At 46.3% G+C, this 17,424-nt stretch overlaps 2 protein-coding genes and 1 long non-coding RNA gene across 3 annotated transcripts; 2 read left to right on the top strand and 1 right to left on the bottom strand.

Moving 5' to 3' along the window:
• Nucleotides 1-655: 655 nt before the first annotated feature.
• Nucleotides 656-2,419, top strand: LOC121653874. The gene is made up of 4 exons (XR_006012876.1): nucleotides 656-692; nucleotides 1,374-1,512; nucleotides 1,653-1,812; nucleotides 2,274-2,419. It is a non-coding gene; the product is annotated as an uncharacterized LOC121653874 (long non-coding RNA).
• A 10,071-nt stretch (nucleotides 2,420-12,490) lies between these two features.
• On the top strand, nucleotides 12,491-14,822 carry LOC121653884 (shieldin complex subunit 2-like). Its single transcript, XM_042007629.1, has 5 exons — nucleotides 12,491-12,847; nucleotides 13,451-13,660; nucleotides 13,748-13,991; nucleotides 14,073-14,188; nucleotides 14,267-14,822. Exons 1-5 carry the CDS (start codon nucleotides 12,685-12,687, stop codon nucleotides 14,437-14,439), a joined length of 906 nt encoding a protein of 301 aa, XP_041863563.1. The 5' UTR covers nucleotides 12,491-12,684; the 3' UTR covers nucleotides 14,440-14,822.
• Nucleotides 14,823-16,060: 1,238 nt separating this feature from the next.
• LOC121653885 (eukaryotic translation initiation factor 4B1-like) lies at nucleotides 16,061-16,876 on the bottom strand. Its single transcript, XM_042007630.1, has 3 exons — nucleotides 16,554-16,876; nucleotides 16,440-16,505; nucleotides 16,061-16,363 (listed from the first exon to the last, which is right to left on the bottom strand). The coding sequence occupies exons 1-3, from the start codon at nucleotides 16,846-16,848 to the stop codon at nucleotides 16,317-16,319; spliced, it is 408 nt and encodes a 135-aa protein (XP_041863564.1). The 5' UTR covers nucleotides 16,849-16,876; the 3' UTR covers nucleotides 16,061-16,316.
• Nucleotides 16,877-17,424: the final 548 nt, after the last annotated feature.

Here is a 17,424-nt window from a genome sequence, read left to right as displayed (position 1 = left end):
ATGTTGTGTCCATCTGCATGTATTTTGACAAAGAGAAACGTCGGTTCTTTTTTTCTTCTTCTTCTTCCAGACAGAAAACATCTCTTCATTTTAATAAACCCGCTCCTGATCACGTCAGACGCACCGCTGCAGCAGGGAAGAGAGACATGGATGCTGTGTTTCTGTCATCAAAGCCAGCGGCCAGAAAAAAAAAAATAAATAAATAAATAAATAAATAAAATTAACGCACGATTAAAAACTTAACGGCGTTAATTAAGCGTTGCCTTAACGCGCGATTAACGTGTTAACGTGCCCAGCACTAATAATTATATTTTCTACTATACTACTATACATATATATAGTACAGCATAGTGTTTTATCTGCATTTTCCTCTTAAAGGCGATCATGTCTTGGTTACTACTTGGTTTGATCCAAATGGTATGCAAGCCTAGCTTCTCATGGTTTAACTACTGCAGCAGTCTGGACAACAACAACTCGCTTTATCTTCTTCTTCTACTACTACATACTCTCTCTCTCTCTCTGTCTATCTATCTATCGATCGATCGATCTATCTATCGATCTATCTATCGATAGCTATAACATATCTCGGAATCACCCCTCCCTGTCGTCCATACTTGGTTTGATCCAAATGGTACGCAGCAGAGCCTCTCGTGGCTTCCTTCGTGCAGTCGGAGTCAACACGACAATGACAGGTAATTAACTAAGTTATGTTTGACTGAAGTGATTGTAGACCTGTAGCGCCTTTGTATAACGTAGTCAAATTAAAATTAGCGAGTTATTCATAATATTTACCGGCCAAAAACAATAATTATTCCTCATGTTGCTCATCTGGATAGCTTAACTAGCCATCTGTTTTGCTAGCTAGAGTTAGCTGAACTTTAAATGTGTAGCACCCTCATGATTGCCAGGTCCGCGGTTTTCCCGCGAAACTGGTCTACTCTGTAAGTGTTGCTGCCGGTAAGAAAATGTCGGCGAGTTGGGAGGGTTCTCATTGCCTGGGAAGCATGTGTTCCTGCATGTGGGCTGTGCAGATGTAGCCTCTTTAGCATGTATGAACCCATTACTTTAAATGTTGGCATGTAGACGCTGTAAGAGACTTTGATTACTCGAAATGAGCATTATGGGGGTATTTTATGGATTTGTCAAGCATGTTTAAACATTTGAACGTTTAGATCCTACTCCTGAACAAATTGTGACAACTATATATTGTATGTTACCCAGGTGAATGTGAATAGTTAGTTTGTTTGTGGTTCTGATTTTGATGAGGCCCATTAATAAAAGTAGATGGAGTTTTGTTATTTACTGTTGAATTAACACTTTTATTGGGTGGTCAGTGGCCCACATAAAACTGTTTCTGAACATTTTCTTAACAGATAATGATGGCTGATGGACTTTGTAAAGATAATCCTTCCAGGAGGGTGCGGATGAAACCGCAGAATGATGCAGAAAAACACATAAGACTGAAAGCTGACAAGGCGGGTCTTAGACAGGTGTATGTGAACTCTTACAAAGGTCAGTCTTTATTTCCCTTGTATTATTTTCCCTACATGTATTAATTGTGCTTAAATATGAGCTTCAGTGTAAGAGATCTACTACTGGCCTGGTTGATACAAGGATAGCATTAGCCTACTTGTTTTCATTTTCTCATAAAGGGCGAGGCATCTTTGCTTCAAAACCTTTCAGCAAAGGAGATTTTGTGCTAGAGTACAGAGGGAAACTACATTCTCCAGACAATCCTCCTGTCATCGAAACATACAGTGAAACTGAAGCAACATATCTCTTTGATTTTCAATGGAAAGGGAAATCTTGGTGGTAAGTAAGGCTGAATATTCAATTTTCCAGTCCAAGTCCCAATTAGGGTTGTCTCTAAGTAATATAATATTGAGTATCTGCTACTATCAACTCTTGGTCCAGTAGTACATATTCCCTATTTTTTACAGTTTGATAGTTAATACATTAAGTATTTTAAGATATCACAACCAATTAATTAATCATTTTAATTTGATTATATCAGTCACTGTCACTATGACTCTGTTTTCTGTATGCTTATGATGCATTGTCTTGTTCGTGTTTAGTGTTTTTATTGTACAGTTTTAATAAGAGTAAAAACTTGCTCTAGTAATTACTGTGGTGAGCTCAGAAAAACTATATCCGTTAAGACTTTGTGTTTGTATTTTGATTTGTTAGAATTTTTCATACTTTACGTAGAATGACACTATTCAATTAAATAGGAAATGTTTTTGTTGTGCATTAATCCATTTATTTCTAAATAGTATTGATGCATCTCTGGAGGACCAGTCACTTGGAAGTCTGGTGAATGATGAGCACAAAACCCCAAATTGTAAAATGCGACAAATTCAAGTGGATGGCATGCCGCACCTTTGTCTCTTTGCAATCAGAGACATTCTGCCAGGGGAAGAGATTACCTGCAATTATGGAGAATCAGATTGGCCTTGGCGCAAACAGGTATGACAAGTGGTTACCCATCTTCTAATTTAAAATGTACAGATGTCTGTAAATGATCTCTTTTATTCTTCTGATGTTGGGTACTTAAAATATGCATGCATCTTACACAAACATTATTCACTGGACATCCAACAACCTATTGTGCAAAACTGAATAATGGGGCTTAAATAATTTTTTTTTCGGACTGTAGATTTTGCTTTATTAGAACAGTGTCCCCAATTTGGTTCAGTTAGAAAGTGTAAGTGTGTCAAGTGTCCCCAATTGTAGGTAAGACGTAGATAACAGAGTCTCAGCAGGTTTCATCTCAGAACAACATGTCACCATCATTAATTTCCTGCACAACAACACTCATGGTGTTTCTCCCTTTGTCCAGCTGCAGTTTTCCACCTCTTCTGTGGCCACCCCATCACCAGGTGACCACTCAGACACCAGTCATCAGTCGCTGGTTCCTGCCGAACATGTGGAACACTCGTCTTCCAACGTCACTATGGTATGTTACTTTGCAGCAAGACAGACAAACGCAGTTCAACTGATTCTGCACTAGTGTATGAGGATGAACAGTATCATTGTCCACAAATCTGGTCCTAATCCACATAGTCACCTAAATAACCACTTGATCAGTGGCTATATGAGAGCTGTATACTTCAGTGTGCTTCTCTTGCCCAAATAGTGATCGTCTGTGTTGAGTTGTTGAATCAGATGTTGTATTTTTGGTGAAGACTTAAAAATACATGAGTGTCCCCAATTTGGTTCAGTTAGAAAGTGTAAGTGTGTCAAGTGTCCCCAATTGTAGGTAAGACGTAGATAACAGAGTCTCAGCAGGTTTCATCTCAGAACAACATGTCACCATCATTAATTTCCTGCACAACAACACTCATGGTGTTTCTCCCTTTGTCCAGCTGCAGATTTCCACCTCTTCTGTGGCCACCCCATCACCAGGTGACCACTCAGACACCAGTCATCAGTCGCTGGTTCCTGCCGAACATGTGGAACACTCGTCTTCCAACGTCAATATGGTATGTTACTTTGCAGCAAGACAGACAAACGCAGTTCAACTGATTCTGCACTAGTGTATGAGGATGAACAGTATCATTGTCCACAAATCTGGTCCTAATCCGCATAGTCACCTAAATAACCACTTGATCAGTGGCTATATGAGAGCTGTGTACTTCAGTGTGCTTCTCTTGCCCAAATAGTGATCGTCTGTGTTGAGCTGTTGAATCAGATGTTGTATTTTTGGTGAAGACTTAAAAATACATGAGTGTCCCCAATTTGGTTCAGTTAGAAAGTGTAAGTGTGTCAAGTGTCCCCAATTGTAGGTAAGACGTAGATAACAGAGTCTCAGCAGGTTTCATCTCAGAACAACATGTCACCATCATTAATTTCCTGCACAACAACACTCATGGTGTTTCTCCCTTTGTCCAGCTGCAGTTTTCCACCTCTTCTGTGGCCACCCCATCACCAGGTGACCACTCAGACACCAGTCATCAGTCGCTGGTTCGTGCCGAACATGTGGAACACTCGTCTTCCAACGTCACTATGGTATGTTACTTTGCAGCAAGACAGACAAACGCAGTTCAACTGATTCTGCACTAGTGTATGAGGATGAACAGTATCATTGTCCACAAATCTGGTCCTAATCCACATAGTCACCTAAATAACCACTTGATCAGTGGCTATATGAGAGCTGTATACTTCAGTGTGCTTCTCTTGCCCAAATAGTGATCGTCTGTGTTGAGCTGTTGAATCAGATGTTGTATTTTTGGTGAAGACTTAAAAATACATGAGTGTCCCCAATTTGGTTCAGTTAGAAAGTGTAAGTGTGTCAAGTGTCCCCAATTGTAGGTAAGACGTAGATAACAGAGTCTCAGCAGGTTTCATCTCAGAACAACATGTCACCATCATTAATTTCCAGCACAACAACACTCATGGTGTTTCTCCCTTTGTCCAGCTGCAGATTTCCACCTCTTCTGTGGCCACCCCATCACCAGGTGACCACTCAGACACCAGTCATCAGTCGCTGGTTCCTGCCGAACATGTGGAACACTCGTCTTCCAACGTCAATATGGTATGTTACTTTGCAGCAAGACAGACAAACGCAGTTCAACTGATTCTGCACTAGTGTATGAGGATGAACAGTATCATTGTCCACAAATCTGGTCCTAATCCACATAGTCACCTAAATAACCACTTGATCAGTGGCTATATGAGAGCTGTATACTTCAGTGTGCTTCTCTTGCCCAAATAGTGATCGTCTGTGTTGAGCTGTTGCATCAGATGTTGTTGTATTTTTGGCGAAGACATAAAAATACATGAGTGTCCCCAATTTGGTTCAGTTAGAAAGTGTAAGTGTGTCAAGTGTCCCCAATTGTAGGTAAGACGTAGATAACAGAGTCTCAGCAGGTTTCATCTCAGAACAACACGTCACCATCATTAATTTCCTGCACAACAACACTCATGGTGTTTCTCCCTTTGTCCAGCTGCAGATTTCCACCTCTTCTGTGGCCACCCCATCACCAGGTGACCACTCAGACACCAGTCATCAGTCGCTGGTTCCCTGCCGAACATGTGGAACACTCGTCTTCCAACGTCAGTATGGTATGTTACTTTGCAGCAAGACAGACAAACGCAGTTCAACTGATTCTGCACTAGTGTATGAGGATGAACAGTATCATTGTCCACAAATCTGGTCCTAATCCACATAGTCACCTAAATAACCACTTGATCAGTGGCTATATGAGAGCTGTATACTTCAGTGTGCTTCTCTTGCCCAAATAGTGATCGTCTGTGTTGAGCTGTTGCATCAGATGTTGTTGTATTTTTGGTGAAGACATAAAAATACATGAGAGTCCCCAATTTGGTTCAGTTAGAAAGTGTAAGTGTGTCAAGTGTCCCCAATTGTAGGTAAGACGTAGATAACAGAGTCTCAGCAGGTTTCATCTCAGAACAACACGTCACCATCATTAATTTCCTGCACAACAACACTCATGGTGTTTCTCCCTTTGTCCAGCTGCAGTTTTCCACCTCTTCTGTGGCCACCCCATCACCAGGTGACCACTCAGACACCAGTCATCAGTCGCTGGTTCCTGCCGAACATGTGGAACACTCGTCTTCCAACGTCAATATGGTATGTTACTTTGCAGCAAGACAGACAAACGCAGTTCAACTGATTCTGCACTAGTGTATGAGGATGAACAGTATCATTGTCCACAAATCTGGTCCTAATCCGCATAGTCACCTAAATAACCACTTGATCAGTGGCTATATGAGAGCTGTATACTTCAGTGTGCTTCTCTTGCCCAAATAGTGATCGTCTGTGTTGAGCTGTTGAATCAGATGTTGTATTTTTGGCGAAGACTTAAAAATACATGAGTGTCCCCAATTTGGTTCAGTTAGAAAGTGTAAGTGTGTCAAGTGTCCCCAATTGTAGGTAAGACGTAGATAACAGAGTCTCAGCAGGTTTCATCTCAGAACAACACGTCACCATCATTAATTTCCTGCACAACAACACTCATGGTGTTTCTCCCTTTGTCCAGCTGCAGATTTCCACCTCTTCTGTGGCCACCCCATCACCAGGTGACCACTCAGACACCAGTCATCAGTCGCTGGTTCCTGCCGAACATGTGGAACACTCGTCTTCCAACGTCAGTATGGTATGTTACTTTGCAGCAAGACAGACAAACGCAGTTCAACTGATTCTGCACTAGTGTATGAGGATGAACAGTATCATTGTCCACAAATCTGGTCCTAATCCACATAGTCACCTAAATAACCACTTGATCAGTGGCTATATGAGAGCTGTATACTTCAGTGTGCTTCTCTTGCCCAAATAGTGATCGTCTGTGTTGAGCTGTTGCATCAGATGTTGTTGTATTTTTGGCGAAGACATAAAAATACATGAGTGTCCCCAATTTGGTTCAGTTAGAAAGTGTAAGTGTGTCAAGTGTCCCCAATTGTAGGTAAGACGTAGATAACAGAGTCTCAGCAGGTTTCATCTCAGAACAACACGTCACCATCATTAATTTCCTGCACAACAACACTTATGGTGTTTCTCCCTTTGTCCAGCTGCAGTTTTCCACCTCTTCTGTGGCCACCCCATCACCAGGTGACCACTCAGACACCAGTCATCAGTCGCTGGTCCCTGCCGAACATGTGGAACACTCTTCTTCCAACGTCAATATGGTATGTTACTTTGCAGCAACACAGACAAACCCAGTTCAACTGATTCTGCACTAGTGTATGAGGATGAACAGTATCATTGTCCACAAATCTGGTCCTAATCCGCATAGTCACCTAAATAACCACTTGATCAGTGGCTATATGAGAGCTGTATACTTCAGTGTGCTTCTCTTGCCCAAATAGTGATCGTCTGTGTTGAGCTGTTGCATCAGATGTTGTTGTATTTTTGGCGAAGACATAAAAATACATGAGTGTCCCTAATTTGGTTCAGTTAGAAAGTGTAAGTGTGTCAAGTGTCCCCAATTGTAGGTAAGACGTAGATAACAGAGTCTCAGCAGGTTTCATCTCAGAACAACATGTCACCATCATTAATTTCCTGCACAACAACACTCATGGTGTTTCTCCCTTTGTCCAGCTGCAGATTTCCACCTCTTCTGTGGCCACCCCATCACCAGGTGACCACTCAGACACCAGTCATCAGTCGCTGGTTCCTGCCGAACATGTGGAACACTCTTCTTCCAACGTCACTATGGTATGTTACTTTGCAGCAAGACAGACAAACGCAGTTCAACTGATTCTGCACTAGTGTATGAGGATGAACAGTATCATTGTCCACAAATCTGGTCCTAATCCACATAGTCACCTAAATAACCACTTGATCAGTGGCTATATGAGAGCTGTATACTTCAGTGTGCTTCTCTTGCCCAAATAGTGATCGTCTGTGTTGAGCTGTTGCATCAGATGTTGTTGTATTTTTGGCGAAGACATAAAAATACATGAGTGTCCCCAATTTGGTTCAGTTAGAAAGTGTAAGTGTGTCAAGTGTCCCCAATTGTAGGTAAGACGTAGATAACAGAGTCTCAGCAGGTTTCATCTCAGAACAACACGTCACCATCATTAATTTCCTGCACAACAACACTCATGGTGTTTCTCCCTTTGTCCAGCTGCAGTTTTCCACCTCTTCTGTGGCCACCCCATCACCAGGTGACCACTCAGACACCAGTCATCAGTCGCTGGTTCCTGCCGAACATGTGGAACACTCGTCTTCCAACGTCAGTATGGTATGTTACTTTGCAGCAAGACAGACAAACGCAGTTCAACTGATTCTGCACTAGTGTATGAGGATGAACAGTATCATTGTCCACAAATCTGGTCCTAATCCGCATAGTCACCTAAATAACGACTTGATCAGTGGCTATATGAGAGCTGTATACTTCAGTGTGCTTCTCTTGCCCAAATAGTGATCGTCTGTGTTGAGTTGTGCATCAGATGTTGTTGTATTTTTGGTGAAGATATAAACCCGCGGTCCTGAAACCCCCAGTTCTATCTATGTAAGTGCGCACGGCGTGCACTGGACACAAGGCATGTGACCGCGATTCCCCTGACAAGGCAGGGAAAGCCACAAGATCAATAGGAGAACATGAGCCCACCACCTTAGGCACAAAAGCCGGGTTGGGCCTCAAAATCATTCTCACACCGCCCGGGAACAACTGGGCGCATGTCCAGTGCACCGAAAGCGCATGGATGTTGCTGACCCGCTTAGCTGACGCCAGAGCTAGCAACAACACCCTCTTGAGGGAGACATGTTTTAAATCTGCCCCCTCCAGTGGCTCAGAGGGAGGGCCCTTAAGCCCCTCCAGAACCACAGCCAGATCCCACGGTGGTACCAGCGGTCTGGACACAGGAAGGAGCTTGCATGCGCCCTTCATAAAGCGGCAGACCAATGGGTGCTGATTCGCCGTGTGCTTCTCAAACCCCACGTGACAGGCAGCAATAGCTGCCAAATACACTTTTACTGTGGAGAAGGCTTTCTTCCTGTCAATCAGGTCCTGCAAGAATGACAAAATCACCCCCACCGGGCACTGAAGAGGAACGTGGCCGTGTCTATTGCAACACTCCACGAAGACCCCCCACTTAGAACCATACAGAGATCTAGTGGAGGGGGCTCGAGCACTCTGTATAGTGGAAATCACCCGCTGTGGGAGTCTCACAGCTGACAGCCTGAGCCACTCAGGGGCCAAGCCCACAGTGCCAGGCGTTCTGGGTGTGGGTGGAAGACAGTCCCCCTCCCCTGAAGTAACAGGTCCCTGCGTAGCGGGAGTTGCCAAGGCTGAGCACGCAGCAACTGATATATCTCCGCCATAAATGCATGGCAGGCCAATATCAGTGTGTGGCCATACTCCCTCACTCTGGCCAGAGTGGGGGGTATCAACGCCAGGGGAGGGAATGCCCAGGGGAGCATCCATGCTGCGCAGAAAATAAAACAGAGCGAAACGAGAGGGAACGGTGGCGAACTGCAACCTGTATCTCCTCGAAATCATCCTTAACACCTAGGGTGGGTCTGCGTGTGCGGCCCACCTCTCCCACCTGAGGGAGGGAGGAGGCACACCCTGCAGCCCATCCACCATAGCATGTGATCCATGATGCGGTAGCGCCCTCCCTCGCTGAAACAGCAAAATGGTTCCGGGACTGCGCCGTGCATCCATGTCCGAGATGACAGCTCAGTGACGGGTGCACCGCTGCCGCTGTCCCGGGAGGGGCAACCGCCCTCCACCGGGAAACGGCAGGCACCGCCACCGCGCTGTTCATGATTTTGGCTTTTTTTATTAGCTGCGCCCTCGGCCTTTGTCCTGGATGCTGCAGCGGGGGACACATTTTAATTTTTTCAAACTTAATGTGTGTGTGCATGCTTGTGGACATTTGAGAAGGGCAACCGCCAAAACCTCTGCTGACAAATGTCCGTTCCTCTCCCCATGCTCTGGCACGGTCAGTGGCAGCTGGGAGACGGGGGCGAGAGATATCCCCGGGAGCACGCTTGGAAGCCAAACAGGTGGAGCTAGAGAACAAGGAACATCTAGCTGCACTGGCGAGATGCTGGGCTGTCAGGCCGCCCGTTTCTTCTTCCTGGCCTGGAAGTTAGCAGCTTGCGCGGGCGGAGCCGGCGGGGCTGCAACAGAGGCCGAGGGCTTCTTAGACCAGCCGGCCCGACCGGGTGGAGGAGGCTGGGCGGGCTGGGGCCTTGGCTGTTTGGGTATTTTGAAATGTGAAACCTGAAAAACAGCCGGCGTGAAGGTTTTGCGCTGCACAGGCGGAGAGGGAGTAGGAGGTTTCCGAGGGAGGCAGAGCTGGAGAGCTTCATCCTCCTTCTTCTTGGCTTCACAACGCCGTTGCATCGAAGCCAATGCAGAGCCAAAAATCCCCTCCGGGACAATGGGCATGTCCAGCATGTCATCCTTCTCCCTATCCGACAGGTTGGCAAAGGTTCAGCCACCGCGCCCGTTCCTGCGGCACCATAGTTCCCAACGCTCAGCCCGTGGCCTGAACCACACAGCGTTGGACGCGGAGACATGGGTCAGTGATGACCGGAATCTCCTCCCACGTTGCTGGGTCCTGTGTTTGTCCAAAATCCTCGCACAATTCGGCTTGGTAAGCAGTGAGCAGGGAGAGGACATTAAGCGCCCGGGCCGAAAGCGCTGCTGCCTTATAAGCCTTCTCAGTCAGGGCCGACTGAAAACGGTCAGATTTAGACGGCAGGCTGGGACTCCTGGAGGACACTGCAGACAGCCCGGGGTGGAGGTGGGCTGCAACAAGTGGCTCCATCGGAGGCATACGGAGCAAGCCCAGGCTCTCCATCGCCTCACAATCGAGGGACGAGGCCCCGGGAATCGGCTCCTGCTGCTGTAAGGACGGTCCTTCCATGAACGTGCCACTTCATCCAGCAGCTCTGGGAAGACGGGGAGAAGTTGCTTCATTGCATTTTTGGCCAAGGGCAATCTCTTCCCTTCGTAGCGGGATCTGGTGGTCTCAGCTACAACCGCGGGCCATGTGACGGCCGGTCGGGCGGCCGCACGTTTACACACGTCGAGCATGTCCGAGCTGGGGAGGGGAGAAGCTGGTGTGCCACTCTCATCTTCATCCCGAGAAGATACGGAGGCCGCATGTTGTGCAGCATGGGTAGGAGTGATGAAGACGTCGTCCTCCTCTTCATCCTCGGAAATGAGGAGGTTTGAGGCGACGTCTTCGTCTTCCCCATAGTCCAAGTCCAGGACGTCTTCCTCCGGCGGGGAATCCGCGGCTACGTTGAGCTGGGAGCCCCAGCTGGCGCCAGCCTGCGGTACCACCACCGCGGCAGCTCCCTTCTCCTCCTCCTCCTCTTCGACCTCAGCACCGGCGGAGGGAAGATATGGGTCCTGCACAGACAGGCTAACCTGGCGGGCTAGCCGCCTGCGGAGACTCTTGGTGGCGAACACCGAGCAGTGTTGACACGAGCTGGGAACATTGATGGCCAGTCGGGCATGCTGTAGCCGCAGGCAACTCGAGCAGACCTGGTGTGGGTCTCTGCTCGATATCTTGTTCCCGCAGCAACAGGGACGAGCCCCAGAGTCTCCGAGCCCTCTGGTGTGTGGGGTTTTAGCCTCCATTCCTCGCGAGCTGGTGTGCAGGCAGGGAGCAGAGGCAGCTAGCTGGTGTGCTAACCGTGGGGAGGCCGAGAGATTAGCTGGTGTGCTAACACTCGGTGCTCGAGACGCCGTGGTGGGAGCGACAAGGATAGTGCGACCGAACCGTGGAGGGGCAAGGAAGCACTATGGTATGGTGTGACCAAAGAGCCAAGAGTCCAAGCTAGGTAGCGCTCGGCGACCGAAGCCAAAGGATCAGCCTGTGAGCAGTTGAGCTAACTAGCCATGGACGCAAGATATGCTCCGAGTGAGAAAAGGTTTTTGAATGAGTTGGTCCGTCCGCATGAGCTATTTAAGGCAGATGGCACTACGTGATGCGGGCGGATACGTTCACACGTTCATCAGCCAATCAGGGTTGGCGTAATGAGATTAATGCTTCTGAGGGCTGCAGAGAGGCTTGCATCCCATAGTGAGACATCAAGCGGAATATTATGAAAGAGAACTGAATTTATTCTTTTCTTCACAGAACCAGCAGAAAAACGTGGCAGACGCAAATGGGAAGCAGGAGAAGTTTGTTCTGTGGAGAAACATCTGATGAAATTCATCAGAACATTCAACGTTCCTGCCAAGCGCGACTGCATGCTATGCCTACAAAATGAACCAGAGACACTGAAGGGACGAACATGGACAGATGTAAAAACTATGTGAGAAATAGAATCACTGCACTGAAGAAGCAGACAAGCACTTAAATAATACTACATGTCTTCTATCTACCATGTTAAGGTAAGGTAAGCTAGACAATGTTCAGTTTGGAAGTTGTGGTAGGTTCGGTAGGTTTTATTATTAATTTTTATTTTTCATTGCCTCATTTTTATAGATTTGACTAACCAAGTCATTTTTTATGTACTAAACATAAGAAGAAAGAAATATGTTGGTAGAAACAGTTCTGGAAGTTCTGGAAGCTCAATGTTGTCCTCAGCTTCAATATGAAATGAAAATTAATTAAAGATCAGTGAGGCTGCAACAAATGTCCTTCTCTGCGTGTGCTCATGTCAAAGAAAACGTAATGTCCATTTAGTGTTAAGTTCTAACAAAAAATGTTAACAAACAAAAGAAATTAATCTGTGCCTCTCTATCTGTGGTTAAAAAACAGCCTATCCAGGTGTATTCTGGTCCATTACCAATGCTCTAATGTAATGTAATCGTATAGAATAGAATAGAATAATACTTTATTGATCCCCATGGGAACTTGCATCCCAGGAGGAAATTGCATATATATAATTCAAATAAATCAATTCAGAATAATCTAATCCAAATACTAACTAAACAATACCAAATTCTAATAATATATAAATAGCTCAAACACCCTGGCTTGCAAAAGACCCCAAAGATTACTTCTGTCAGAATCTGTGTTTAGCCCACGTCCCCAAAGTTTTCCTAAATGAGATTTGTCCCCAAAGGTCAGGTTAAAAGTCAGATGGGGAAAAAACTTGCTTTAATCCAAAATATCAAGTGATTTTGGTAATGAGGGCATCCTTGCACATCTGAAAATGGTGGCAGCTTCTCTCTAAACCATTCAGAAAGTGGTGTCCCCAAAAGTAGGGAGTTCTGTCATATGACCCCAAAAGTGGCCTAAGTAGGTATGTGTGTGTCAGAGTGGCGTAGTGAAGCAGCGTCTCTCAGCAGGTCTGCAGTTCAGCTGAAAGCTGTTCTGACTGTGGAGCAGCCACATGGTCAGCAGGGGGCGCTGCTGCTGTGGGGAGCAGCTGTGGACTGGCTGCCTCGCTTCAGCAGAGACAGCAGAGGTAGGCTGCACACAGCCAACACACACACCCACACACACACACATCTATCTGAACAAATCTAAACGCCTGCGTGTTGACAGCTGGACCAGTTCTGGTCACATGACAACAGCTTGCTGGCTGTGATATTGTGCCAGTAGATAGTCGATCAACAGAGTGAGACTCACCTGAAACAGTCAGACTCCAAATAGCGCCATCTTCTAATTAAAGGAGAAACTGCAAGGTTTGCTGCCTGTAGACCAACACAAAGTGTATCATGAGCCACACCTCGATTCACACGAACGTACGTGAACATACGAGTCGATGATCTGATGATTAATTCCAACTGTGATTGATTGAGGTCTGAATTAGTGTTCTGGGATCTTTGATCCTCTAAATTTCTTAAATTCTATTTTAAATGGTCCCATCTGACATTCTTAGACTAAACTCAGCACTAGTTACCATGGTAACTCAACCACGATGATGGTAGGAACTCTTATCTGATGAGCCAGACTTAAATAACAAAGCAAGACTTTCCCTTAGCCCTGCTTCATGGAATACCCCTCTGGAAGAACTGGTTTGTTTTTTAACATTAACCACCATCCGTCCACTATCTGTCCACCTCAGCCACCGTGTGGGACTTCCACCTCCTCCTGGTGAGGGACGGATTGACCTCTGACCTCCCGGAGCTGCACTCCACCCCCTGGAGCTCCGTTCAAGCTATGGACCCGACCGACCGGCGGGTGCTGGACTTCAACAAGACACGGCGGCATCAGAACGACCACGGCAGCCCGGTGGAGCTGGACGTGGACACACTGCTGTCCCAGAAGTACAGCGGTGAGTCAGACCCAGAACCTTCAGTCCCCGGCCGGGTTCCGCAGCTAGAACCTGGATCAGCTGACAGGTGTTTCCTATCTGCACCAGGTGAGGTGGAGCTCAGAGTCCAAGTCTTCACCTTCCACTTCCAGAATGCTCCGCCCTCCCAGACTACACCTGCAGCAGTGCTGGACAGCTCCACGCCGCCGGACGGCATCATGGCGGCACTGAGCGGTGACATCACCTACACCGGCTGCGGTCGCTGCGCCGCCGAGCTCGACACCGACGCCAACGGCATCTACAGCCCCTGCTACCCCTGCCTGCCGCACACCACCGTACGCCGTTACTACAGGTGCTCTGACATCACCGGTGACATCATCACGGTGACACCTCACGCAGCTTCAGGTCATGTGAGTGAGTGTGTGTTTCTCAGGCCAGGTGTGCTGACGGTGAGTGGGCGGGGCTGCCGTTACCTGAGTGTCCAGGTGCCGCCAGTTCCCCTTCAGAAGATCCTCAATGCTCCACCTGACAAACTCCAGCGAAGCTCAGGTGAGACCATCCGGAACCTTCTCTCACCTCTTAATGAAAGCAGTAAAACGGCTCTTCTGATTGGCTGCCTTCTCTCAGTTCCAGGCTCGGAGGTGAAGCTCATCCAGGTGGCAGCAGAGCGGCTCCAGGACCTCCTCTCCCTCCCCAGGAAAACCTTCATCATCACCATCCGGAGCCACTTCCTGTGTGATGAGAACAGCGTCCCCATCCACCAGGACTTCAGGCTGCTGGATCTTCAGTTCCCCAGCTGACAGCACACCTGGTGGGCGGGGCATCAGGTGGAAACTCCAGTCATCGTGTCTGGATGATGTAGACACGAGTGGGATGTTTAATGTCCTGCATACTGTGATGATTAAAGGGGGCGGAGCTGTTTAAGCCTTTAAATGTCAAATCAAACATTTTATCCAGATCATTTTTCTGTGTTTTCACAAACAGAAACTCTAAAGACAAAAAGAGATTTCTCCAAATAATGTAAAAATGGACTAAAACCATCTTTGTGATCCTGAGATAATCTTAACTGACTGCTGTCACGGCCGCATGTGGCTTCAGGGCATTAAGATTAATTTAAAAAATGTGAGAAAAATCATTTTTTAAAAAAGAAGAAGTTTCATGATTGAATAAATGCTGCTTCACAAACAAACTTTGTTTCAGTGTTAAACTACAGCTTCTTGCTTTATTGATCCTGTTTAGGAAATTAGGCTCCAGAGAGGAGTGGGCTGCCGTGTTTTACACAACGTCAATAAAATCAAACAACTTAAAGACAATAAAACTGTAGAACAGCCGATATAATCAGTAGTATCAGGTAAACCAGGAAAGGCTGACAACGGTTTTGTCCTGAGCTCCTCAGTCTTTCCAGAGTTCAGGAGCTTTGACAGCAAACGCTGGGTCACCTCTGGTCTTCATTCGAGTCTCTGGGAGAACTAAAGCTTCTACCAGAGGATCTCTAACTGCTGACAGGCTCATAAGTAGTAAAATGTCTGAGGGTAGAAGGCCATGAAGGAGTCAGAGGCTAAAACAAGAGTAATGTTTTCTCTTCTCGGTTCCGGTTCAACTTCTAGTTATAGTTCAGATTTTTCTTCCACCTACAACTGCGAGACTTTTCTCCCGGTCAGAGCCACCTGTCATTTGACACATGCTTTTTACCCATAATGCACTTTGCTCTGTGTTCTGTATTTGGGCCACTTGAAGTGGACCAACATTCACGATTATAGGTGGTCTTTGATTCGGATCAAAGCCCTTCGATCTGAATCATAGTTCGTTCTAATTATTAAGCAGTTTCTTTTGATCACCAGCTTGTTGAGCCACCGTCCTGCAGATTTTACATGTTTACCTGCTGCAGTGCACTTGAATTATTAATGGGTCAATAGAGGCGTGTGCTGAACTTAACCAGCTGTCCTGTGGATCAGGTGTGTTGCAGCAGGGAAACGTCTAAAACCTGCAGGACAGCTGGTGATCCTGCGCGAACGTGCAGCATATTGACCCTCCTCTCTACCTTCAGGATGCTCTGAACTTCAGTATTAATATTTTATCCTCCAGAGGAGGGACAGAGCATTGGTCAGGTTAGGCTACAGATCAGAGCCTTTACATGCTGGTAGAGAAAGGCTGAGGATGGATTTTAAATTCCTTGGATATTATAAAGCATCTTTTAAGCACAGCAGATGGCAGATTATTCATTACAACTAAAAGCGACTTGAGACTTGATTTGGACTTGTGAACGTCTGAGACGAGAACTATGACTAAATCTGCAGTATATAAAAAGTAGCTGGATGGTGCAGCAGTATGCCTCCCATCAGTCTACCTTGCAAACTGTATCCCATGATGCAATGCGCTGCATATTTATTCATTATAGTATTACAGCAGAATCACTCACTGTACATCAGACAATCTTTATTTACTCTTCATCTGCACATTCAGGCAGGTGCCACCTCTCCAAGTAAATATAAAACATTTCACCATAAAGGTTTTTAAATTTCCTTTACAAACATATTTTCCACGTAGAAGCTGCAGAGAGAAACGAGCAGCAGTGAAGAAAAAGTTAAAATCTTCCAGCTTGTTGAAGTGACATCAGGAGTTTCCAGCGGATTCAGGTTTTTGGCAGAGGTCTGGATGTGGTTTTCAGGTCTGAATTCTATTTTGCGAGTTCTGCCGCCACGTCGGACAGATCATCCAGAAGATCTGAGAACAAAAAAGAGGCATCATTACGGAGGAAAGCGTAACTGATGTCATCTGCGTCACATGATCTCATACGTACCTCTATCGTTCACGGCCACCACTGCTCCCTGGTTTTCTCCACCTCCCCCCACAGCTCCTTCTCCACCTACCCCCACAGCTCCTTCTCCACCTACCCCCACAGCGCCTTCTCCACCTCCCCCCACAGCGCCTCCTCCCTCCCCCTCCGTAAAAAGACCATTAAATCCAGATTTCTTCTGCTCCCCCTTTGCGCCATTGTCATCTTTGTCAAAGACCTTTGAGAAGAATCCACCTTTGTCTTCATCCTTCTTCTTGTCGTCTCCAAATTGTCCTCCCTTCTCTTTCACTTTGTCCTTCTCATTTTTGTCCTTGCCTCCTCCAAACATCGACAAGATCCCCCCCCCTCCTTTCTTCTCAGCTTTGTTTTTGTCCTTGACACCTAAAGCGTTCTTCACAGCTCCCTCCACCATGTCTCCTGCACCACAAACAGAAAGAGACAAGAGTCAGCATCAGACCGACTTTTAGTGGATGGAGAGATCTCAGAGAAGCGGCAGGATGCTGGATTAGCCATCGATGGGGGCGCGTCACCGAAAAAATCTGCAACAGTTCAATAGTTTACCTTTACAAGGACATCCCAGCTGACTCTACTTTGGTCCATAAAAGGTCATGAGACTGAAGACCCGCGTGCAGACAAACGAGGACACATAAACATTGAATACTCAATCTTTAACTTTCAGTTTCCAATAAAAACATATCCGCTACGAACCACTTGTCTTTAGCTGCCATGTCACCTAAACATGGCAGCGTTAACCCCAACTAACCGCAGGGATGAACCAGAGCTGCAGCGACACGTAACCGACAACTTAGCAAAGAAACTGTTTTAAAACATGTCACAGACAAACCTACATATCCGGCTTCTGGTAGCACGTTTCCACAGAACATCAGCATAATGTGGTCGAAATGTGAACATATCTTGATTAAGTATAAATAAAAGATGTAACAGAATAATTTAAATGAAAATGATGATACAAAAAGCTCAACTTTAT

Source organism: Melanotaenia boesemani, chromosome 15 (assembly GCF_017639745.1).
Source record: "Melanotaenia boesemani isolate fMelBoe1 chromosome 15, fMelBoe1.pri, whole genome shotgun sequence".
NCBI lineage: Eukaryota > Metazoa > Chordata > Actinopteri > Atheriniformes > Melanotaeniidae > Melanotaenia > Melanotaenia boesemani.
The sequence above is the reverse complement of the archived record's forward strand: the minus strand, read 5'-3'. Positions and strand labels throughout refer to the sequence as shown.

Bases quoted from the DNA above. Each gene is read 5' to 3' on its own strand.
- LOC121653885 (XM_042007630.1), bottom strand. From the start codon at position 16,848: ATGGTGGAGGGAGCTGTGAAGAACGCTTTAGGTGTCAAGGACAAAAAC. The intron at 16,506-16,553 runs GTGGAGAAGGCG...CTGTGGGGGTAG, and splicing joins AGGAGGCGCTGTGGGGGGAG to GTGGAGAAGGAGCTGTGGGG. The intron at 16,364-16,439 runs GTACGTATGAGA...TTTTGTTCTCAG, and splicing joins GGTGGCCGTGAACGATAGAG to ATCTTCTGGATGATCTGTCC.
- LOC121653884 (XM_042007629.1), top strand. From the start codon at position 12,685: ATGTGTGTGTCAGAGTGGCGTAGTGAAGCAGCGTCTCTCAGCAGGTCT. The intron at 12,848-13,450 runs GTAGGCTGCACA...TGTCCACCTCAG, and splicing joins CTTCAGCAGAGACAGCAGAG to CCACCGTGTGGGACTTCCAC. The intron at 14,189-14,266 runs GTGAGACCATCC...GCCTTCTCTCAG, and splicing joins CAAACTCCAGCGAAGCTCAG to TTCCAGGCTCGGAGGTGAAG.